The sequence below is a fragment of the Mustelus asterias genome, chromosome 3, assembly GCF_964213995.1.
Source record: "Mustelus asterias chromosome 3, sMusAst1.hap1.1, whole genome shotgun sequence".
Taxonomy (NCBI): domain Eukaryota; kingdom Metazoa; phylum Chordata; class Chondrichthyes; order Carcharhiniformes; family Triakidae; genus Mustelus; species Mustelus asterias.
The window spans coordinates 159,600,600-159,625,887 of NC_135803.1; the positions used below are offsets into that span (position 1 = coordinate 159,600,600).

The following is a 25,288-nucleotide window of genomic DNA, read 5'->3' on the forward strand; positions in this document are numbered from 1 at the left end:
CGCAAGGAACTACAAAGGGTCGTGAACGAAGCCCAGTCCATCACTCAAACCAGCCACTGGAAACAGCCTTTCAATCATAAAAACATCTTACTTCCTTCTTTACCACTGTGCAATGCTCCCACTCCAAACACCTTATTCCTATTATTTACTTGTATGGTAAAGGCTTGGTGCCTGCCAGTTGAGCTTAAACCTTCCCCAACCACATTAGTGAATCTCCCTGCAAGAACATTGGTTCCAGTCCTATTGTATTGCAACCTGACCCTTTTGAATAGGTGCCTTCTAAATAAGAACATAAGAACATAAGAAATAGGAGCAGGAGTAGGCCATCTAGCCCCTCGAGCCTGCCCCGCCATTCAATAAGATCATGGCTGATCTGACGTGGATCAGTACCACTTACCCGCCTGATCCCCATAACCCTTAATTCCCTTACCGCTCAGGAATCCATCCATCCGCGCTTTAAACATATTCAGCGAGGTAGCCTCCACCACCTCAGTGGGCAGAGAATTCCAGAGATTCACCACCCTCTGGGAGAAGAAGTTCCTCCTCAACTCTGTCTTAAACCGACCCCCCTTTATTTTGAGGCTGTGTCCTCTAGTTTTAACTTCCTTACTAAGTGGAAAGAATCTCTCCGCCTCCACCCTATCCAGCCCCCGCATTATCTTATAAGTCTCCATAAGATCCCCCCTCATCCTTCTAAACTCCAACGAGTACAAACCCAATCTCCTCAGCCTCTCCTCATAATCCAAACCCCTCATCTCCGGTATCAACCTGGTGAACCTTCTCTGCACTCCCTCCAATGCCAATATATCCTTCCTCATATAAGGGGACCAATACTGCACACAGTATTCCAGCTGCGGCCTCACCAATGCCCTGTACAGGTGCATCAAGACATCCCTGCTTTTATATTCTATCCCCCTCGCAATATAGGCCAACATCCCATTTGCCTTCTTGATCACCTGTTGTACCTGCAGACTGGGCTTTTGCGTCTCATGCACAAGGACCCCCAGGTCCCTTTGCACGGTAGCATGTTTTAATTTGTTTCCATTGAGATAGTAATCCCATTTGTTATTATTTCCTCCAAAGTGTATAACCTCGCATTTCTCAACGTTATACTCCATTTGCCATATCCTCGCCCACTCACTCAGCCTGTCCAAATCTCTCTGCAGATCTTCTCCGTCCTCCACACGATTCACTTTTCCACTTATCTTTGTGTCGTCTGCAAACTTCGTTACCCTACACTCCGTCCCCTCCTCCAGATCATCTATATAAATGGTAAACAGTTGCGGCCCGAGTACCGATCCCTGCGGCACGCCACTAGTTACCTTCCTCCAACCGGAAAAACACCCATTTATTCCGACTCTTTGCTTCCTGTCGGATAGCCAGTCCCCAATACACTTTAACACACTACCCCCAACTCCGTGTGCCCTAATCTTCTTCAGCAGCCTTTTATGGGGCACCTTATCAAACGCCTTTTGGAAATCCAAAAACACCGCATCCACCGGTTCTCCTCCATCAACCGCCCTAGTCACATCTTCATAAAAATCCAACATGTTCGTCAGGCACGACTTTCCCCTCATGAATCCATGCTGCGTCTGATTGATCGAACCATTTCTATCCAGGTGCCCTGCTACCTCCTCTTTAATAATGGATTCCAGCATTTTCCCTACTACAGACGTTAAGCTGACCGGCCTATAGTTACCCGCCTTTTGTCTCCTTCCTTTTTTAAACAGCGGCGTAACATTAGCCGTTTTCCAATCAACCGGCACTACCCCAGAATGCAACGAGTTTTGATAAATAATCACTAACGCATCCACTATTACCTCTGACATTTCTTTCAATACCCTGGGATGCATTCCATCCGGACCCGGGGACTTGTCCACCTTCAGTCCCATTAGTCTACCCAGCACTGCCTCTCTGGTAACATTAATCGTATTAAGTATTTCTCCTGCTGCCAACCCTCTATCGTTAATATTTGGCAAACTATTTGTGTCCTCCACCGTGAAGACCGACACAAAAAACTGATTTAAAGACTCAGCCATATCCTCATTTCCCACTATTAACTCCCCCCTCTCGTCCTCCAAGGGTCCAACATTCACTCTAGCCACTCTATTCCTTTTTATATATTTATAAAAACTTTTACTATCATTTTTTATATTAATTGCTAGCCTAGCTTCATAGTCTATCCTTCCTTTCTTTATCGCTTTCTTAGTCTCTCTTTGTTGTTTCTTAAATTTTTCCCAATCACTTGTTTCTCCACTATTTTTGGCCACTCTGTACGCAGCTGTTTTTATTTTAATACTCTCCTTTATTTCCTTCGTTATCCACGGCTGGTTCTCCCTTTTCTTACAATCCTTGTTTTTTGCTGGAATATATTTTTGCTGAGAACTGAAAAGGATCTCCTTAAAAATCCTCCACTGTTCCTCAGCTATCCTACCTGCCAGCCTGCTCTCCCAGTCTACCTTAGCCAATTCATCCCTCATCCTATCATATTTCCCTCTGTTCAAACAGAGGACACTGGTTTGAGACCAAACTTTCTCCTCTTCCATCTGAATCAGAAATTCAACCATATTGTGGTCACTAGACCCAAGAGGGTCCTTCACAATAAGATCCTTAATTCTACCTATCTCGTTACACAATACCAGATCCAAAATAGCTCGTTCCCTCGTCGGTTCCGTAACATGCTGTTCAAGGAAACTATCCCGACAGCATTCTAAGAACTCTTCCTCCATTCCACCCTTACCGACTTGAGTCTGCCAGTCAATGTGCATGTTGAAGTCCCCCATGATTATTGCCGTTCCGTTTTTACACGCATCCCTTATCTGCTTGTTTACAGCCCTCCCTACCTCAACATTATTATTTGGGGGCCTATATACCACACCTACTAGTGTCTTTCTCCCTCTACTATTCCTCATCTCTACCCATAACGATTCCACGTTTTGTTCCTCAGAGCCTATGTCATCCCTCAGTACTACCCTGATGTTATCTCTTATTAATAGCGCGACCCCACCACCTTTTCCTTCCTGTCTATTCTTCCTAAACGCCTGATACCCCTGGATATTCATCTCCCAGTCCTGGTCACCTTTCAGCCACGTTTCTGTAATGGCCACTAGATCGTACCCACTTGTGCTGATTTGCACCATCAACTCATTCACCTTGTTCCGAATGCTTCGTGCATTCAGGCAAAGTGTCCTTATTCCAGCTTTTATCTGAACCCGCTTTGATGAGTCGCGAACACCGTCTCCCTCTACTCCCTTATCTAAATTACCGCCTTCATTCACTTGCACCCTCTCCTCTACCATTAATTTTGTAATTCCCCTTACCCCTGCATCCTCCCCCCCCCATCAATTAGTTCCTTGATCCTAGTCAACTCTTCTAGCTCCCCTCCCCCCAACCTATCTAGTTTAAATTCTCCCCAGTAGCCTTAGCCAACCTACCGGCCAGGATATTGGTCCCCGTGTGATTCAAGTTCCACCCGTTTTTTGTATACAGATCACCCCTGCCCCTAAAGAGGTCCCAATGGTCCAGGAACCTGAATCCCTGCCCCCTGCACCAGTCCCTCAGCCACACATTCATCCTCCACCTCACTCCATTCCTGCCCTCACCTTCCCGTGGCACAGGCAGTAATCCTGAGATTACTACCTTTGCTTTCCTCTTTCTCAGCTGTCTCCCTAATTCCCTGTACTCCCTTTTCATGACCCCTTCTCCCTTCCTACCCACATCAGCGGTACCAATATGTACCGCTACCTCAGGCTCCTCTCCCTCCCACCTCAGGATTTCCGGGACGCGACTAGCGACATCCTGGATCCCGGCCCCAGGGAGGCAGACCACCATGCGAGAATCCCGCCTACCTCCGCAGAAACGCCTGTCTGTCCACTTCACCATCGAGTCCCCGATTAATACCGCCTTCCTCCTCTTCTCCTTAGCCCTCTGAGTTACAGGGCTGGACTCCACTGCGGAGACACGGCCACTGCTGCTTCCCCCAGGCGGGCTGTCCCCCCCAGCAGTACTCAAGCAGGAGTACTTGTTGTGCAGGGGCAAATCCACCGGGGTGCTCTCAACCACCCTAGCCTTACCCTTCCTGGCCGTCACCCACTTGGCCTCTTCCCGTGGCCCTGGTGTGACCACCTGATGATAGCTCTTGTCTATCACCTCCTCATTCTCCCTCATCAGCCTAAGATCCTCGAGCTGTAGTTCCAGCTCCCTAACACGGTCTCTCAGGAACCGCAGCTCGACACACCCCTCACAGATGTGGATGTCCGGGAGGCCAGATGCCTCCAGGACCTCCCACATCCTACACTGGGAACAACACATTGGTTTCACACTCATACTGGACACTTTATGTCAAGTAAGACAGTGAAAAGTTAATAAGAATGTAAGGAAACAAAAACTCACCCCTGCTCGTCCAAGCCCTGTGAGCCAAAGCCCTGACAGCTCACTCAACTTCCCACTCACTCTGCTGCCCGCTGTATACTTTGGTGCACTTTTAAACCCTCCAAAAACTTCCCCTGGCCACTCCTGGCCTGACTTCCGGTTTTGAAAAAAACCTCCGATTTTAAACCCAAAATTAACTGAAAAAATAAATAATTAATTACAGTCAGAAAACCCACTCTCTTACCCTCAGCCTGCTCCTGACCCAGAACTGGTCCCGATGCCCCAAAAATCGGAAGCTCGCCCTCCTCCACCATGCTTGAAGCTATGCATTGGTGGGAGTAATCCAGAGATTACTATTCTCAAGGTCTTACTGTTTAGTTTCTTCCCTCGTTCCTGAAAATCTGATTTTAGATCCCTAATATCTTGGGGGCGATTGTCCCCCAAAAAATTGAAAGTGTTGAATTCGCAGGAAAACTGGAGTAATTCACGCTGGTTTTTTCAGTGGGAGTTCAGATTACAATCTCCCACCCCCATTGACTCTGTCAACACTTTCCGCTGCCTCGGGAAAGCAGCCAGCATATTTAAGAACCCCACGCACCTCGGACATTCTCTCTTCCATCTGTACAACTGTACAAAACTCTGGTGCGGCCGCATTTGGAGTATTGCGTACAGTTTTGGTCGCCGTATTATAGGAAAGATGTGGAAGTGTTGGAAAGGGTGCAGAGGAGATTTACCAGGATGTTGCCTGGTACGGTGGGAAAATCGTATGAGGAAAGGCTGAGGGGCTTGAGGTTGTTTTCGTTAGAGAGAAGAAGGTTAAGAGGTGACTTAATAGAGGCATACAAGATGATCAGAGGATTAGATAGGGTGGATAGTGAGAGCCTTTTCCCTCGGATGGTGTTGGCTAGCACGAAGGGACATAGCTTTAAATTGAGGGGCGAGAGATATAGGACAGATGTTAGAGGTAGGTTCTTTACTCAGAGAGTAGTAAGGGCGTGGAATGCCCTGCCTGCAGCAGTAGTGGACTCGTCAACATTAAGAGCATTCAAATGGTTATTGGATAAACATATGGATGATATCGGAATAGTGTAGATTAGAGGGGCTTTAGATTGGTTCCACTGGTCGGCGCAACATCGATGGCCGAAGGGCCTGTACTGCGCTGTAATGTTCTATGTTCTACTACTACCTCAACCACCTGTCTGGCTTCATTCCTCAGAATTGGGTCCAGCACAGCCCCTTTCATTGTTGGATCCTTCCAAACAAAAAAGATGGGCCCAAGAACCTCCTTCTGTGTTGTAAAACTCTATGATTCTAAGTAGATGATGCATTTTGGCAGAAGTAATGAGGAGAGGAAATGTAAACTTATAGCACTACTGTGAAGCGTGTGCAGGAATAGAGGGACCTGAGGGTGCACGTGCATCGATCTTTCAGGGTGGCTGGATACAAAGAGAGTGGTTAGAAAAGTTTATGGAATCTTTGGCTTAATAAATAGAGGCACTGAGTACAAAAGTAGGGAAGTTATGCTGAAGCAACATTAAGTTTAGATAGGCCTCAGCTAGACTATTGTATCCAGTTACTTTATTTTTACTCTTTCATGGGATGTGGGCCTCACAGGCTAAGCCAGCATTTGTTGCCCATCCCTAATTGCCCTTAAGAAGGTAATGGCGAGTACCTTCCTGAACCATTTCATAGAAACATAGAAAAACTACAGCACAAAACAGGCCCTTCGGGCCCACAAGTTGTGCCGAACATATTCCTACCTATAACCCTCCATCCTATTGAGTCCCATGTACTCATCCAGGAGTCTCTTAAAAGACCCTATTGAGTTTGCCGCCACCACTACTGACGGCAGCCGATTCCACTCGCCCACCACCCTCTGTGTGAAAAACTTACCCCTAACATTTCCCCTGTACCTACCCCCCAGCACCTTAAACCTGTGTCCTCTCGTAGCAGCCATTTCCACCCTGGGAAAAAGCCTCTGAGAGTCAAAGAACAAAGAACAGTACAGCACAGGAAACAGGCCCTTCGGCCCTCCAAGCCTGTGCCACTCCTTGGTCCAACTAGACCAATCGTTTGTATCCCTCCATTCCCAGGCTGCTCATGTGACTATCCAGGTAAGTCTTAAACGATGTCAGCGTGCCTGCCTCCACCACCCTACTTGGCAGCGCATTCCAGGCCCCCACCACCCTCTGTGTAAAAAACGTCCCTCTAATATCTGAGTTATACTTCGCCCCTCTCACCTTGAGCCTGTGACCCCTCGTGAACGTCACTTCTGATCTGGGAAAAAGCTTCCCACCGTTCACCCTATCTATCCCCTTCATAATCTTGTACACCTCTATTAGATCTCCCCTATCCTCATAAGGCATGCCACTCAATCCAGGCAACATCCTTGTAAATCTCCTCTGCACCCTTTCAATCTTTTCCACATCCTTCCTATAGTGAGGCGACCAGAACTGAGCACAGTACTCCAAGTGGGGTCTGACGAGTGTCTTATTCTCCGTCTTTCCAGGGAGAACAATCCCAGTTTACCCAATCTCTCCTCATAGCTAAGACCCTCCATACCCTCCATCCAGTCCACTCGATCTATGCCTCTCAACATCTTATATACCTATATTAGATCTCCTCTCATCCTTCGTCTCTCCAAGGAGAAAAGACCAAGCTCCCTCAGCCTATCCTCATAAGGCATGCCACTCAATCCAGGCAACATCCTTGTAAATCTCCTCTGCACCCTTTCAATCTTTTCCACATCCTTCCTATAGTGAGGCGACCAGAACTGAGCACAGTACTCCAAGTGGGGTCTGACGAGTGTCTTATATAGCTGCATCATTACCCCTGGACTCCTAAACTCAATCCCTCGATTGATAAAGGCCAGCACACCATACACGCCTTCTTAACCACCTCCTCCACCTACGGGGCCGGTTTTAGAGTCCTATGGACCTGGACCCCAAGGTCCTTCTGATCCTCTACAGTACTAAGAGTCTTTCCCTTTATATTGTACTCCTTCATCCCATTTGACCTGCCAAAATGGATCACTACGCATTTATCTGGGTTGAAGTCCATCTGCCACTTCTCCGCCCAGTCTTGCATCCTATCTATGTCCCTCTGTAACTTCTGACATCCCTCCAAACTATCCACAACCTCACCAACCTTCCTGGTGGCCGACCTCCATTCAGAAAAAGACCCATCTATACCCACTCTCTGCCTCCTTTGGGCAAGCCAGTTCTGGATCCACAGGGCAGCAGCCCCTTGGATCCCATGCCCTCTCACTTTTTCTAGAAGCCTTGCATGGGGGACCTTATCGAACGCCTTGCTAAAATCCATATAAACCACATCTACCGCTTTCCCTTCGTCAATGTGTTTAGTCACATTTCAGTCCACAAGCTGTAGCTACACCCAGAGTTTAGCAACAGTGAAGGCACAGAGAGATTGTTCCAAGTCAGGATGGTGTGTGGCTGGAAAGGAGCTCGGAGGTGATGGTGTTCCCATGTATTTGCTGCCTTTGTCCTTATAGGCAATCGGTGTCATGGGTTTGGAAGGTGCTGTCGAAGAAGCCTCAGTGAGCTGCTGCAGTGCATCTTGTATACTGTACACATTGCTGCCATTGTGAACTGGTGATGGAGAATGAATGCTTAAGGTGGTAGGATCAAGTGGACTACTTTGTTCTGGATGATGTTGAGCTTGTGTTGTTGTTGCAACTACAGGTATTTGGGAAAGTGGAGAGTATTCCAGCACATTTCTGACGTGTACCTTCTAGTATATATGCTTTGAGGAGTTAGGAGCTACTTGGCACAGGAGTTTCCTGTCACAGAATTCCCAGGCACAGACCAGCTCTTCCTTCCAAATACATACATGACTGGGCTAGCTCAGTTTCTGGTGTTTTTTTTAAATTAACTAATAGCATATGGGCAACGCTGGCCAGGCCAGTATTTATGGTCCATTCCTAACTGTCCTTGAGAATGTGACAGTGAGCTGCCTTCTTGAACTGCTGCAGTCCATGTAGTGTAGGTATATCCAGTGTTGTTAGGGAGGGGTAGGTATATCCACAGTGCTGTTAGGGAGGGAGTTCCAGGATTTTAACCCAGCGACAGTGGAGGAAAGGTGATATATTTCCAAGTCAGGTTGGTGTGTAGCTTGGGCTAGAACTTGAAGGTGGCGGTGTTCCCATGTGACTGCTGTTCTTGCTTTCCAGGTGGTGGAGGTCACAGGTTTGTGGAGTACTGTTGAAAGAGTACTGTTGGTGAGTTGCTGCAGTGCATCTTGTAGATGGTATATACTGCTGCCACGTGTGGCGATAGCGGAGGGAGTGAATATATGTGGGTGGGGTGGCAATCAAACGGGCTGATCAGCAAGAGATCTCCTTGCCCATGTTTAACCTAATGTTATGAGATTTCATGGGGTCTGGAGTCAATGTTTGAAGACTCTCAGGACTCCTGACTGTTTAGCATTGTGTTGCTACTTCTGATGGATCTGTGCTAGGTGCCCACAGCATATCCAGGGATGGTGGTGATTGGGATGTTGTAAGGTAAGAGATTATGCTGTTGCTTGACTAGTCTGTGGAACAATTCTCCCAATTTTGGCACAAGCCCCCAGATGTTAGTAAGGGGAACTTTGCAGAGTTGACATGGCTAGGTGCACCATTGTCAGTTCTGGTGCCTCGGTCGATATTGGGTGGTTTCATATCTCCTTGACTTTGTAGCATTTTGGTACAACTGAGAAGGTAGTAGAGGAGATTTACCAAAATGCTTCCAGGATTGATGTTTTTAGTCACAAAGGTTGTTTTCCTTGGAGCAAAGGAAATTGAGGAGCGATTGTATACAGGTATCCAAGATTATGGCAGGCTCCAATAAGCCAGACAAGGAAAAACTGTTCCCCTTAGCTGATCGTACAAGGACTGGGGATTAGCTGATTGTACAAGGACTGAGGATGCATGTTTAAGACTTTGAGCAAGAGGAGCTGAGGGACTGTGAAGAGCAACTTTTTTTTTTACACACACACTGAGTGGGAATGACCTGGAACTTCTTGTCCACGAGTTTGGTAGCTGCAGAAACAATCAATGATTTCAAAAGGAAATTGGACAAATACTTGTAGGAAATAAACATGCAGAGTTACAGGGTTGTGGGACAGACTGGATTGTTCTGTGGGGGGCTACCATGGACTCGCTGGGCTGATTAGCCACTTTCTATGTTATAAATGACTCTAATCACCACTACATCATATTTTCCCATAGCTGTTTGTACCTGCAGCTCACTAACCTTATTAACCATACTGTGCATGATCAGGCTGGAATACCAAATTTAACTCAGTCCTCTTCATATTTAATATGATTCCAAAAAATTCTGCATTATTCCTAACTTTTAACTGTCCCACCCAGAACTGTGTAGCGTGTGTCTACTTGTTAAATATTACATTTTGGTATCCACAAGGAATTACGATCTGGAATGCACAGCCTGAAAGGGTGTTCAAAGCAGATTTAACACAAACCTTTTTCAGGAAAGTGTGGGGCTGACAGGAAATGCACCTTCAAAGAGCCAGCACTTGCACAATGTGTCAATTGGCTTCCTTCTGTGCGGTAACATTCTATGACTCTAACCACTCACTTTTTTGTTCGTTCCAAATGCGAGAGAGAGGGGGGGGGGGGAGAAGGGTGTGTGTGTGTGTGTGTGTGTGTGTGTGTGGGGAGGGGGGTGGGGGGGGAGAGATGGGAGAATATGTGCCACGGAATCTATAAATTCTAGTCATGCAGAGAGATCCAGTGTGTGACATGAGACCATTGCTTACCTCAGACTCAGACTCCTCATGTGATGCTGCTCTTCTGTATCTGACCTTGTTGCTGCTTCTAGAGTCATCCTCCCCAGCTTCTCCTTCCAGTTTAGCTTTAGTTTTACCTTTTCTCATTAGAAAATTATCTACCACCCAAAACATTAATGCCTGTGAAGAATGAGAAAACAAAATATGTACCAGAGTTAAGCATTATTTGATTTATTGTCACATGTATTAACATAAAATAAAAAGTATTGCTTCTTGTGCGCTATACAAACAAAGCATACATCCATAGAGAAGGAAACAAGAGAGTGTGGAATGTAGTGTTACAATCAGCTAGAGTGTAGAGAATGATCAACTTTATGCGAGGTAAGTCCATTCAAAAGTCTGACAGCAGCAGGGAAGAAGCTGTTCTCGAGTCGGTTGGTACGTGAGCTCAGACTTTTGTATCTTTTTCCCGACGGAAGAAGATGCAACAGGAAGGAGGCCTATAACCCCGAGTCTGTTCCACCACCATTCAATGACATAACGACTGATTTGTGTCCTAACTTTATATACCTACCTTTGCCCCATACCTTATCTTTTCATATAAAGTCAGAGAGATTTACAGCATGGAAACAGGCCCTTTGGCCCAACTTGTCCATGCTGCCCTTTTTCTTTTAAACCCCTAAACTAATCCCAATTGCCTGCATTTGGCCCATGTCCCTCTATACCCACCTTACCCATGTAACTGTCTAACTGCTTTTTAAAAGACAAAATTGTACCTGCCTCTACTACTGCCTCTGGCTGCTTGTTCCAGACCTCACCATCCTCTGTGTGAAAATATTTCCCTTCTGGACACTTTCGTATCGCTCCCCTCTCACCTTAAACCTATGCCCTCTAGTTTTGGATTCCCCTAACTTTGGGAAAAGATATTGACTATCTAGCTGATCTATGCCCCTCATTATTTTATAGACCTCTATAAGGTCACCCCTCAGCCTCCTACGCTCCAGAGAAAAAAGTCCCAGTCTATCCAGCCTCTTCTTATAACTCAAACCACCAAGTCCCGGTAGCATCCTAGTAAATCTCTTCTGCACTCTTTCTAGTTTAATAATATCCTTTTTATAATAGGGTGACCAGATCTGTACACAGTATTCCAAGTGTGGCCTTACCAATGTCTTGCACAACTTCAACAAGATGTCCCGACTCCTGTATTCAATGTTCTGACCAATGAAACCAAGTATGCCGAATGCCTTCTTCACCACTCTGTCCACCTGTGACTCCACTTTCAAGGAGCTATGAACCTGTACCCCTAGATCTCTTTGTTCTATAACTCTCCACAGTGCCTTACCATTAACTGAGTAAGTCCTGCCCTGGTTCAATCTACCAAAATGTATCACCTCGCATTTATCTAAATTAAACTCCATCTGCCATTCATCAGCCCATTGGCCCAATTGATCAAGATCCCGTTGCAATCCGAGATGACCTCCTTTACTGTCCACTATGCAATCAATCTTGGTGTCATCTGCAGACTTACTAACCATGTGTCCGATGTTCTCATCCAAATCATTAACATAAATGACAAATAACAGTGGACCCAGCACCAATCCCTGAGGCATACCATTGGTCACAGGCCTCCTGTTTGAAAAACAACTCTCCACAGCCATCCTCTGTCTTCTGTCATCAAGCCAATTTTGTATCCATTTGGCTACCTCACCCTGGATCCCGTGAGATTTAACCTTATGCAACAACCTCCCATGTGGTACCTTGTCAAAGGCCTTGCTAAAGTCCATGTAAACATCAACTGCACTGCCCTCATCTACCTTCTTGGTTACCCCTTCAAAAAACTCAAACTTGTGAGACATGATTTTCCACTTCCCTCCCTTTTCCCTCTTGACTTTCAATGATTCTTGGGATGCTTTTGTGTCTTCTACCATTTCCTTGTTTCCTATTATTAATTTCCCAATCTTCTCCCCTTTAACTTTGTTTCATTCTCAGATTTTTGTCTCATTATTTTAGTCATTCTTGCTGATCCAATTTCCTGACCTACCAATAATCTTCAGTATTGTATGCATTTTCTTTTAATTTGATACTATCCTTAATTCACATAGTTAGCTATGAATGTTCCATCCTTAACATTGAGTCTTTCTTTCTCAACTGAATATCTCTTTTGTGAGAATTATAAATAATAGTTATGGGGGATTCAATTGCAAGGGGAATAGACAGGCATTTCTGTGGCCGCAAACAAGACTCCAGGATGGTATGTTGCCTCCCTGGTGCTAGGGTCAAGGATGTCTCAGAGCAGCTGCAGGACATTATGAAGGGGTAGGGCGAACAGCCAGTGGTCGGTGTACACATTGGTACAAACGACATAGGTTAAAAAAAGGGATGAGGTCCTAAAAGCAGAATATAGGGAGCTAGGAAGCAAGCTGAAAAGTAGGATCTCAAAGGTCGTGAGCTCAGGATTACTGCCTGTGCCATGTGCTAGTCAGAATTGAAAAAGCAGGATATATAGGATGAATACATGACTGAAAAGATGGTGGGAGGGGGAGGGTTTCAGATTCCTAGGGCATTGGGACCTGTTCTAGAGGAGGTGGGACCTGTACAAACTGGACGGGTTACATCTGGGCAGGATCTGGACTGCTGTCCTTGTGGGGGGCGGGGGGGGGGGGTGTGTGCTTGGTAGAGTGGTTGGGAAGGTTTAAACTAATATGGCAGGGGGATGGGAATCTTTGCAAGGATTCAGAGCAGGGGGAAATAAGAACAGGAGGAAAAGACAGTAAGGAGAATAAGGAAAATGATAGAGAAATCAAGGGCCAGAGTCAGATAAGGACTGAGTAAAGAATAGTAGGAAATGGAAAACAAATGTTAAAAGTGCCTGAATAGTCAGAGCATTCGGAAAAAAATGGATGAATTTGTTGCACAGATAGATGTATAGGGGTATGATATTGTAGGCATTATGGAGACGTGGCTCCAAGATGACCAAGGATGGGAACTAAACATTGAGGGCTATTCAGCGTTTACATAGGACAGACAAGAAAGAAAAGGTGGTGGAGATGCATTGTTAATAAAATATGATACTGATATGATATTGAGGAAAGACATTAGTATAGATGATGAGGAATCTGTATAGGTCGAGTTAAGAACAATAAGGGGCAAAAAACATAGGTGGGGGTGGTATACAGACCACCAAATGGTAGTGGTAACGTTAGGAAAAGCATTGGACAGGAAATCAGAGATGTGTGTGTTAAAGGAACATCTGTGATTATGGGCAACTTTAATCTGCACATAGATTGGGAGAATCAAATTAGTCACAGTATGATAGAGGAGGAATTTCTGGACTGCATACGGGATGGTTTTCTGGAGCAATACGTTGAGGAACCAACAAGGGAGTAGGCCATCTTGGATAGGTGTTGTGCAATGAGAAAGGATTAGTTGGCAATCTAGTTGTGAGAAAACCCTTGTGCACGAGTGACCATAAGATGGTAGAATTCTTTGTCAAGGTGGATAGTGATGTAGTTGATTCTGAGACCAGGGTCCTGATTCTCAATAAAGGTAACTATGATGATATGAGGCATGAATTGGCCATGATGGACTGGGAAACATTACTGAAATGAAAGACAGTGGACAGGCAATGGCAGGCATTTAAAGACCGAATGGGTGAGCTACAGAAATTGTTTATTTCTGTTTGGCACAAGAGTGGGAAGGGAGTTGTGGCCAAACCATGGCTTACAAGGAAAACTAGAGATAGTATCAGATTTCAGTAAGAGAGGCTAGTGAGAGTAGGAATAGGAAGATTAGGCACATGAATGTGTGGCTTTGAGACCTGGAACAGGGGGCAAGGATTTAGATTTGTGGATCACTGGGATCTCTTCTGGGGCAGGGGTGACCTGTCCAAGAGGGACGGGTTACATTTGAACTGGAGGGGACTAATATCCTGGCGGGGAGATTTGCTGGAGCCACCTGGGGGGGTGTTTCAACTAATTTGGCAGGGGAGTGGGACCCAAAGCAGCAGGGAGACAGAAGAGGAAGTTGAGGGCAGCACGGAAGTTAAAGAGAGCATGTTATATAATAAATGCAGCGTCAGTAATCCTAGTACTAGACAGATCAGACAAAAGCAGGGCAGAGAGCAGGGGAAGTTCAGATTAAACTGCATTTATTTCAATGCAAGAGGCCTGACGGACAAGGCAGATGAACTCAGGACATGGATGGGTACATGGGACTGGGATATTAGAGCTATTACTGAAACATAGCTAAGGAAGGGACAGGTCAGGTTCAATGTTCCAGGGTACAAATGCTATTGGAAAAATAGAACAGGAGATAAGAGAGGAAGGGGAGTTGCACTTTTGATGAGGGAAAACATCACGGCAGCACTAAGAGGGGACATTTCTGAGGGTTCGTCCACTGAGCCTATATGGGTAAAACTGAGAAGGGGGAAATCACTTTGATAGGATTGTACTATAGGCCCCCAAATAGTCAGCAGAAAATTGAGCCACCTCTGCCAGAAAGGTCCCCCTCTCCCAGGATTTCATGGTCACTCCCCTCTTTCTCCTTCGCGCTAAGCATTGCGCAACGGAATTGTCTCATTTATATTGAGCTTGCAAACTCACCCATCATTAAAACAGCTACTTGCCAGCATAAGAACATAAGAAATAGGAGCAGGAGTAGGCCATCTAGCCCCTTGAGCCTGCCCCGCCATTCAATAAGATCATGGCTGATCAGTGAATCAGTTCCGCTTACCCGCCTGCTCCCCATAACCCTTAATTCCCTTACCGATCAGAAATCCATCTATCCGTGACTTAAACATATTCCATCACTTCAGTGGGCAGAGAATTCCAGAGATTCATCACCCTCTGAGAGAAGAAGTTCCTCCTCAACTCTGTCCTAAACTGACCCCCCTTTATTTTGAGGCTGTGCCCTCTAGTTCTGGTTTCCTTTCTAAGTGGAAAGAATCTCTCCACTTCTACCCTATCCAGCCCCTTCATTATCTTATATGCCTCTATAAGATCACCCCTCAGCCTTCTAAACTCCAACGAGTACAAACCTAATCTGCTCAATCTCTCCTCATAATCTACACCCCTCATCTCCGGTATCAACCTGATGAACCAATCTAGCCTTCCAATCTTGTGTCACACCAATGGGAATTAATATTGGCGCTGAACCCATCAGAAATCCATCTATCCGTGACTTAAACATATTCAACGAGGTAGCCTCCAATTTGCAGGGAATGTTCTAGAGTCTATAGAATCCTGGAAGATGACCACCAATGCATCCACTATTTCTAGAGCCACTTCTTTAAGTACTCTGGGATGTAGATTATCAGGCCCTGGGGATTTATCCACCTTCAATCCCATCAATTTTCCCAGCACCATTTCTCTACTAATATTGACCTCCCTCAGTTCATCCCTCTCACTAAATCTTGCATTCTCCAACATTTCTGGCATCTGATTTGTGTCCACTTTTGTGAGGACAGAACCAAAGTCCGTATTCAGTTGCTCAGCATTTTCTTTGTCCCCTATTATACAACCCCGTTTCTGTCTGTAGGGGACCTACATTTGTCTTCACCAACCTCTTTCTCTCCACTTATCTATAGAAACTCTGAGTGTCAATCTTTATGTTCCTTGCAAACTTGCATTCGTACTATATTTTGCCCTTCTTAATCAATCCCTTGGTCCTTCTTTGCTGATTTCTAAACTGCTCCCAATCCTCAGACCTATTATTTTTCTTGGCCAATCTGTATGCTTCTTCCTTGGATCGGATACTATCTCTAATTTCCTTTGTAAACCATGGATTGGCTCTCTTACCCATTTTGCTATTGTGCCAGAAAAATAGGGTGGTAATAATAGGGGACGTTAATTTTCCCAACATTGACTGGGACAGCCATAGTATTAGGGGCTTGGATGGAGAGAAATTTGATGAGTGTATTTAGGAGGAATTGCTCATTCAGTATATCTGCACCTTGTCAAAATAAAGGGCCCTTTATACCCAATGACCAACATTCAAGTTTTTTCATGCGATCATGGTATTAAATATAAAATGAGCAGAGTAGTTTCCAGCAACTAAATATTTCTACTTCAAAGTGTGTATGGATATTTTAAAAAACTTATTCTCTATGTCAAAACAGTCTCTGGCAGAAATGATAAACTTATTCAAATGGCTCAGTTCAGAGTCAACCCTCTCAATAAAGGTCAGTTTGTAAGGACTACTTACATTGACAAAAAAAGGAACTATAAGCATCACAATCGCCAATTCCAACTGTGGGTTCTGGATTGGATTCAGCAAGGCCACCTGTAAACAATAAGAAAGACAGTGCACAAATGATGAAAAGCTTATTTCACCAAGCAAAATTACTCCCATAACCTCCTTTCACAATACAACCACAAATGATCAAAAGCTTCAAGTTTCTAGGTGTCCAGATGGCCAACAACCTGTTCGTGTCAGTGTGGGTTTCCTCTGGGTGCTCAGGTTTCCTCCCACAGGCCGAAAGACGTGCTGGTTAGGTGCATTGGTTATGCTAAATTCTCCCTCAGTGTACCTGAACAGGCGCCAGAGTGTGGCGACCAATGGATTTTCACAGTAACTTCACTGCAGTGTTAATAGAAGCCTATTTGTGATGCTATTGAATAGACTTTCCTTCTCCCCTATGTACTCTATGAATGGTATGCTTTATCTGTATCGCCGCAGGAAACAATACATCTCACTATATACTAATACACGTGACAATAATAAATCAAAAATTTCCTTTGAATGCTGACATCACTGATCATCCAACCTGCAATTGCCTTCTATGGCCAACATTACTGACCACCACACCCACAATCTCCTGCCACAGCACACTTCACCCCATCCTAAATCTCCTTAGAATTCTTCTAAGCTCCAATGAGTATAAGCCCAATGTACTTAACCTTCCCTCCATACTCGGGACCAACCTAGTGAACCTTCTCTGGACTGCCTCCAATGCCATTATATCTTTCCTTAGAGCTTAAAGCTGGCCTGACTAGTATCTTGTATAGTTTTAGTAAGACTTCCCTATTTTTATACTCCATTCCCTTTTAAGTAAAGGCCAACATTCCACTGGCCTTCTTAATTACAAAGAACACTGAAACAAAGAACAAACAACAATACAGCACAGGAACAGGTCCTTCGGCCTACCAAGTCTGTGCTGACACATGATGCCTTTCTAAACTAAAGACATTTTGTCTCTCAGTGGTCCGTATTTCTTTAATCCCTGCCTATTTGTGTATCTGTCAAGATGCCTTAAACATTGGTATTGTAGCTGCTTCTACCACCTCCCCTGCCAGCACATCCCAGGCACTTAACAGCCTCGGTGTAAAAAAACTTGCCTCTCATCTCCCTTAAACATTTCCCCTTTCACCATAAATCTACGTCCTCCAGTAATTGAGATTTCTACTCTGGGAAAAAGTCTCCGACTATGCTATCTATGCCTCTCAATTTTGTTAACTTCTATCAGGTCACCCCTCAGCCTCTGACGTTCAAGTGAAAGAAAAAGAAAAGCAGAAAGTCGATATGCAGATATAGCATGTAACAAAAAAGGAAAATGGAATGTTGGCATTTATTGCAAAAGGACAGGAGCATAAACGTAGAGAAGTGTGGTGGCACGGTGGCACAGCAGTTAGCACTGCTGCCTCAGTGTCAGGAACCAAAGTTCGATTCCCGGCTTGAGTCACTGTCTGTGCGGAGTTTGCATGTTCTCCCCTGCATGGATTTCCTCTGGGTGCTCCGGTTTCGTCCCTCAGTCTGAAAGACGTGCAGGATAGGTGCATTGGCTGTGCTAAATTCTCCCTCAGTGTACCCGGAGGCGCCGGAGTGTGGTGACTGGGGGATTTTCACAGTAACTTCATTGCAGTGTTAATGTGAGCCTACATGTGACACTAATAACTAAACTTATAAACATAAACGTATATAGTGTTGGTAAGACCAAATCTGGAGTATTGGTCTCCTTATCTGAGGAAGGATGTGGTGGCATTGCAGGCAGTTTGGAGAAGGTTCACCAGATTGACTCCAGTCTTGAAAGGGTTGATATATGCGGAGAGGTAAACAGTTTGGGCTTATACTCGCTGGAGTTTAAAGGATGAGAAGGGACCTGATCGAAGTATATAAAATTCTAAAAGGGATTGATAGAGTAAACATAGACCAAATGTTTCCTCTTGTGGGGCAATCTAGAACAAGTAGTCACAGGTATAGGTGACCATGCAATGGCTGACTGCTGTAAAAACCGATGTGATTCACTTATATTCTTTAGGGAAATAAATCTGCCATCCTTACCTGGTCTGGCCTACATATAACTCCAAGCTCACAAGAATGTGGCCAACTCTTGAAATGGCCTAGCAAGCCACTCATTTCACAGGCAATTAAGGATGAGCAACATAAGGTGCCCACAATCCATGAAGCAACAAACAAAAACAATTTCCAAAAAAAAAAGTCTTGCAATCAAAGCTTTTCACCTTGTATTCATCAGATCGCTGACAAGTTTTCCAACTGTAACAGGGGAACAATGATTTATACTACATGAGAAGAAAGTGCTGACTGGTTGGTAAGCGTACACTGATTGGTGGAGGGATTCCCACAGAGAACACAGCAGTTTTGATCAAATCTGAACTGGCAGGATGACTTGGATTGGTCAAGGCATTGCCCTGGGGAATGACTGTTCCTCAAGGTTTTGTTAAATTGGAAAATATGCAATGTATGGACAAGTTCCTTTTGTCTGCAAAGGACGGGGTCCTGTATATACGGTTTCTAACATGCATAGGTGATGCACACTGCAAGCCCGACTGATAATCTTCAACTGGTTTTCACAGTCATTCAAAGCACAATTAGGATTATTTAGCAGGTCTTCTCGAATCATGGAATCACATCTAATGATGGACACTGTTTTGAATTTTGCAATCAAGGACTGGTTGTATATGGTCAGTACTCTGCACACTGTGACCGGTCAAAGTGACATACTGCTTGATACTATCCGCCAATTTTTGAGACGTACAAGCTATATACCTGACATCAGACATGCACTCAAACCTATATAGCATATTGCTTATTTATGTAATAGGCATAGCATCTGTCTGGATTGATGACAGCATCCTGTTAGTGGAGAATACCCCTTGTGCTGCTACTGCAGGATACAACATGTAATAGAGTAAGAGTCATACAATGCAGAAAAGGCCCTTTGGCCCATCAAGTCTGCACCGATGATAACTAGCACTAAAGGCGTGCTAATCCCATTTTCCTGCACTTGTTCCATATCCTTAAACGTTATATTTCAAGTGCTCATCCAAATATTTTTCAAAAGGTTGTAAGGTTTTCAGCCTCCACTTCCTTCCCAGGCAGTGCATTCCACATTCCCACCACCCTCGGAGTGAAAAATGTTTTTCTCATTTCTCTTCTGCATTACCTGCATATTCATTGGTCGACTCAAATTGGACGTGGAGGGCTTGAGGAAGAGTTCTTAGAATGCTGTCGGGATAGTTTCATTGAACAGTATGTTACAGAACCTACGAGAGAGTGAGTCATCTTAGATCTGGTACTGTGTAATGAGACAGCTAGAATTAAGGATCTTCTTGTGAGGGATCCCTCTTGGGTTGAGTGATCATAATATGGTTGAATTTCTGATACAGATGGAGGTGAGAAAGTAGGGTCCCAAACCAGTGTCCTCTGCTTGAACAGAGGGGAGTACGATAGGATGAGGGCGGAATTGGCTAATGTAGACTGGGCGAGCAGACTGGTACAAAGAACAATACAGCACAGGAACAGGCCCTTCGGCCCTCCAAGCCCGCGCCGCTCCCCGGTCCAGGATTGAATCCTGAATCCAGGATCCCCGCCCAATTTTCCAGCCTATCTACATACCAATATCCTATCCACCGAGCTGTCCCTCACAGCTACGATGCTTTGTTCATTACAACCTATTAACTCACCCCCACCCCCCCATTCCAAACCATGTGATCTCCAGGGAGAGGCGAGGTAGGTAGGACAGCTGAGGATTTTTAAGGAGATTTTTTAAAGTACTCAGCAAAAATATATTCCGGTGATAAAGAAGGACTGTAAGAAAAGGGATAACCAGACGTGGATAACAGAGGAAATAAAGGAGAGTATTAAAATAAAAACAGATGCGTACAGAGTGGCCAAAAATAGTGGAGAATTAGTGGATTGGGAAAGCTTTAAAAACAACAAAGAACGACTAAGAAAGCGATTAAGAAAGGAAAGATAGATTATGAAACTAAACTAGCTCAAAACATAAAAAATGATAGTAAAAGTTTTTACAAATATATAAAAAGGAATAGAGTGGCTAGAGTGAATGTTGGACCCTTGGAGGACGAGAGGGGGGATTTAATAGTGGAAAACGAGGAAATGGCTGAGACTTTAAATAAGTTCTTTGTGTCGGTCTTCACGGTGGAAGACACAAATAGTTTACCGAATATTAGAGATCGAGAGTTGGTGGGAGGTGAGGTCCTTAATACAATTACTGTTACTAAGGAGGTGGTGCTTGGTAGACTAATGGGACTGAAGGTAGACAAGTCCCCGGGCCCGGATGGAATGCATCCCAGGGTACTGAAAGAAATGGCTGAGGTAATAGCAGATGCGTTAGTAGTTATTTATCAAAATTCGCTGGACTCTGGGGTAGTGCCGGCTGATTGGAAAACAGCTACTGTTACGCCGCTGTTTAAAAAAGGAAGTAGACAAAAGGCGGGTAACTACAGGCCGGTTAGCTTAACGTCCGTAATTGGGAAGATGCTGGAGTCCATCATTAAAGAGGAAATAGCAGAGCACCTGGATAAGAATGGTTCGATCAAGCAGACGCAGCATGCATTCATGAAGGGAAAGTCGTGTTTGACGAATTTACTGGATTTTTATGAAGATGTGACTAGTGCGGTTGACAGAGGGGAACCGGTGGATGTGGTGTTTTTAGATTTCCAGAAGGCATTCGATAAGGTGCCTCACAAAAGGTTGCTGCAGAAGATTGGGGTACACGGAGTTGGGGGTAAAGTGTTAGCGTGGATTGAGGGTTGACTATCTAACATGAAGCAGAGAGTTGGAATAAATGGGTGCTTTTCTGGTTGGCAGTTGGTGACCAGTGGCGTGCCGCAGGGATCGGTGCTGGGGCCTCAACTGTTTACCATTTACATGGACGATCTGGAGGAGGGGACTGAGTGTAGGGTAACAAAGTTTGCTGATGACACGAAGATGAGTGGGAAAGCGAATTGCGTGGAGGACGCAGAAAGTCTGCAGAGAGATTTGGATAGGCTGAGCGAGTGGACGAGGATCTGGCAGATGGAATATAACGTTGGCAAATGTGAGGTTATCCACTTTGGAAGAAATAATAGTAAATTGGAATATTATTTAAATGGAGAAAAATTACATCATGCTACTGTCCAGAGGGACCTGGGGGTCCTTGTGCACGAATCGCAAAAACTCAGTCAGCAGGTGCTCAAGAAGGCGAATGGAATGTTGGCCTTTATCGCAAGGGGGTTAGAATATAAAAGTAGGGAGGTCTTGCTGCAACTACACAAGGCACTGGTGAGGCCGCAACTGGAGTAGTGTGTGCAGTTTTGGTCCCCTTATTTGTGAAAGGATATATTGGCCTTGGAGGGAGTGCAGAGAAGGTTCACCAGGTTGATACCGGAGATGAGGGGTGTAGCTTATGAGGAGAGATTGAACAGATTGGGTCTGTACTCGGAGTTTAGAAGGCTAAGGGGTGATCTTATAGAGACATATAAGATAATGAAGGGGCTGGATAGGGTAGAGGTAGAGAGATTCTTTCCACTTAGAAGGGAAACCAGAACTAGAGGGCACAGCCTCAAAATAAGTGGGGGCCGGTTCAGAACAGAGTTGAGGGGGAACCCCTTCTCTCAGAGGGTAGTGAATCTCTGGAATTCTCTGCCCATTGAAGTGGTGGAGGCTACCTCGTTGAATATGTTTAAATCACGGGTAGATAGATGGGATGAAGGAGTACAATATAAAGGGAAAGACTCTTAGTACTGTAGAGGATCAGAAGGACCTTGGGGTCCGGGTCCATAGGACTCTAAAATCGGCCCCGCAGGTGGAGGAGGTGGTTAAGAAGGCGTATGGTGTGCTGGCCTTTATCAATCGAGGGATTGAGTTAGGAGTCCGGGGATAATGATGCAGCTATACAAGACCCTCGTCAGACCCCACTTAGAGTACTGTGCTCAGTTCTGGTCGCCTCATTACAGGAAGGATGTGGAAAAGATTGAAAGGGTGCAGAGGAGATTTACAAAGATGTTGCCTGGATTGAGTGGTATGCCTTATGAGGATAGGCTGAGGGAGCTCGGTCTTTTCTCCTTGGAGTGACGTAGGATGAGAGGAGACCTAATAGAGGTATATAAGATGTTGAGAGGCATAGATCGGGTGGACTCTCAGAGGCTTTTTCCCAGAGTGGGAATGGCTGCTACGAGAAGACACAGGTTTAAGGTGCTGGGGTGTAGGTACAGGGGAAATGTTAGGGGGAAGTTTTCCACACAGAGGGTGGTGGGCGAGTGGAATCGGCTGCCATCAGTGGTGGTGGAGGCAAACTCAATAGGGTCTTTTAAGAGACTCCTGGATGAGTACATGGGACTTAAAAGATGGAGGGTTATAGGTAGGCCTAAAAGGTAGGGATATGTTCGGCACAACTTGTGGGGCCGAAGGGCCTGTTTTGTGCTGTAGTTTTTCTATGTTTCTATAGATTTCTGATCGCTAAGGGAATTAAGGGATATGGGGAGCAGGCGGGTAAGTGAAACTGATTCGCTTCAGATCCACCATGATCTTGTTGAATGGCGGGGCAGGCTCGAGGGGCTAGATGGCCTACTCCTGCTCCTATTTCTTATGCTCTTATGTTTCTTACTCAAAAATCCATGCCCCCTCATGATTGACCCCTCAACCAAGGGGAACAGCTGCTCCTATTCACCCTGTCCATACCCTTCATAATCTTATACACATCAATCATGTCCCCCCCAGCTTTCTCTACTCTAAAGAAAACAATCCAAGCCTATCCAGTCTCTCATAGCTCAAATGCTCCATCCCAGGCAACATCCTGGTGAACCTCCTCTGTATCCCCTCTAGTGCTATCACGTCCTTCCTATAGTGAGGTGACCAGAACTGCACACAGTACTCCAGCTGTGGCCTAACCAATGCTCTATACAATTCCAACATTACCTCTGCTTATACTCTATGTAACGGCCAATAAAAGTTAGTGTCCCATCTGCCTTAACTATCCTATTCACCTGCGCTGCTGACTTCAGGGATCTGTGAATAAGTATCTGTTATAGAATCATAGAATCCCTACAATATAGAAGGAGACCATTTGGCCCATCAAGTCTGCATCGACCACAATCGCACCCAGGTTCTATCCCCATAATCCCACAAATTTACCCTTCAAATGCTCTGACGCTAAAGGGCAATTTAACACGGCCAATCAACCTAACCTGCACATCTTTGGACTGTGGGAGGAAGCCAAAGCACCCGGAGGAAACCCACACAGACACGGGGAGAACGTGCAAACTCCACACAGACAGTCACCCAAGGTCAGAATTGAACCTGGGTCCCTGGCACTGAGATGCAGCAGTGCTAACCACTACGCCACCATGCTGCCCTGTTCCTTTGAGCTTCCCAATGTCCTGCCATTCATTAAATATTCCCTCATCCTGTTTTTTTCTTCCAAAGTGCATCACCTCACACTTGAGGGTTAGGGGATGTGGCGGCCTAGTGGTATTATTGCTAGACTATTAATCCAGAAGCTCAGCTAATGCTCTGGGGACCCAGGTTCGAATCCCACCACGGCAGATGGTGGAATTTGAATTCAATTTTTAAAAAAAGATCTGGAATTAAGAGCCTATTGATGACCATTGTCGATTGTTGGAAAAGCCCATCTGGTTCACCAATATCCTTTAGGAAAGAAAATCTGCCTCTCTTACCTTGACCGGCCTACATGTGACTCTAGAGCCACAGCAATGTGGTTGACTCTCAACCGTCCTCTGAAATGGCCTAGTTTAATCAATCTCTACGAAGCCAATAAAAAGGAATGAAACCGGACGGACCACCTGGCATCGACCTAGACACCGGAAAAGACAACGGCAAAACAAGCAGTCCTGTCAACCCTGCAAAGTCCTCCTTATTAATATCTGGGGCTCGTGCCAAAATTGGAAGAGCTGTCTCACAGACTATCAAGCAACAGCCTGACATAGTCATTCTCACAGAATCATACCTAACAGATAACACCCCAGACACCACCATTACCATCCCTTGATATGCCCTGTCTCACCGGTAGGGCAGACCCAGCAGAGGTGGCGGCACAGTGGTATATAGTAGGGAGGGAGTTGCCCTGGGAGTCCTTAACATGGACTCCGGACCCCATGAAGTCTCATGGTTTCAGGTTAAACATGGGTAAGGAAACCTCTTACTGGTTACCACGTTCTGTCTTCCTTCGGCTGATGAATTAGTACTCCTCCATGTTGTACAACACTTGGAGGAAGCACTGAGGGTGGCAAGGGTGCAAAACGTACTCTGGACGGGGGATTTCAATATCCACCACTGAGAGTGGCTCAGCAGCAGCACTACTGATCAAGCTGGTTGGGTCCTAAACTGCTAGACTGGGTTTGCAGCAGGTGATGAGGGAACCAATAAGAGGGACCTCATCCTCACCAATCTGCTGGCTGCAGATAGGGAATCTGGTGAATTAGTGCGACAACAATAATCTCTCCCTCCAATGTCCGTAAAACGGAGGAGGTAGTCATCGACCTCAGGAAGCACAGTGGAGGACATGGCCCTGTCTACATCAACGGGATAAAGTGGAAATGGTCGAGAACATCAAGTTTCTAGGTGTCCAGCTCACCAATGCCGACAAGAGATTTTGATTTGATTTATTATTGTCACATGTATTAACATAGAGTGAAAAGTATTGTTTCTTGCGCGCTATACAAAGCATACCGTTCATAGAGAAGGAAACGAGAGGGTGCAGAATGTAGCGTTACAGTCATAGCTAGGGTGTAGAGAAAGATCAACTTTATGCAAGGTAAGTTCATTCAAAAATCTGACAGCAGCAGGGAAGAAGCTGTTCTTGAGTCGGTTGGTACGTGAGCTCAGACTTTTGTATCTTTATCCTGATGGAAGAAGGTGGAAGAGAGAATGTCCGGGGTACGTGGGGTCCTCAATTATGTTGGCTGCTTTGCCG

General features: G+C 45.3%; 1 protein-coding gene across 1 annotated transcript in view; it reads right to left on the bottom strand.

Annotated features, from left to right (window-relative positions):
• The window catches only part of stimate (STIM activating enhance), a 215,133-nt gene that overhangs the window by 65,989 nt on the left and 123,856 nt on the right, over window positions 1-25,288 (bottom strand). Inside the window, exons 6-7 of the mRNA XM_078210079.1 lie at window positions 16,321-16,398; window positions 10,150-10,299 (exon numbers count right to left, since the gene is read on the bottom strand). Coding sequence (XP_078066205.1) covers window positions 10,150-10,299; window positions 16,321-16,398 — 228 coding nt within the window. The remainder of the gene's footprint in view (window positions 1-10,149; window positions 10,300-16,320; window positions 16,399-25,288) is intronic.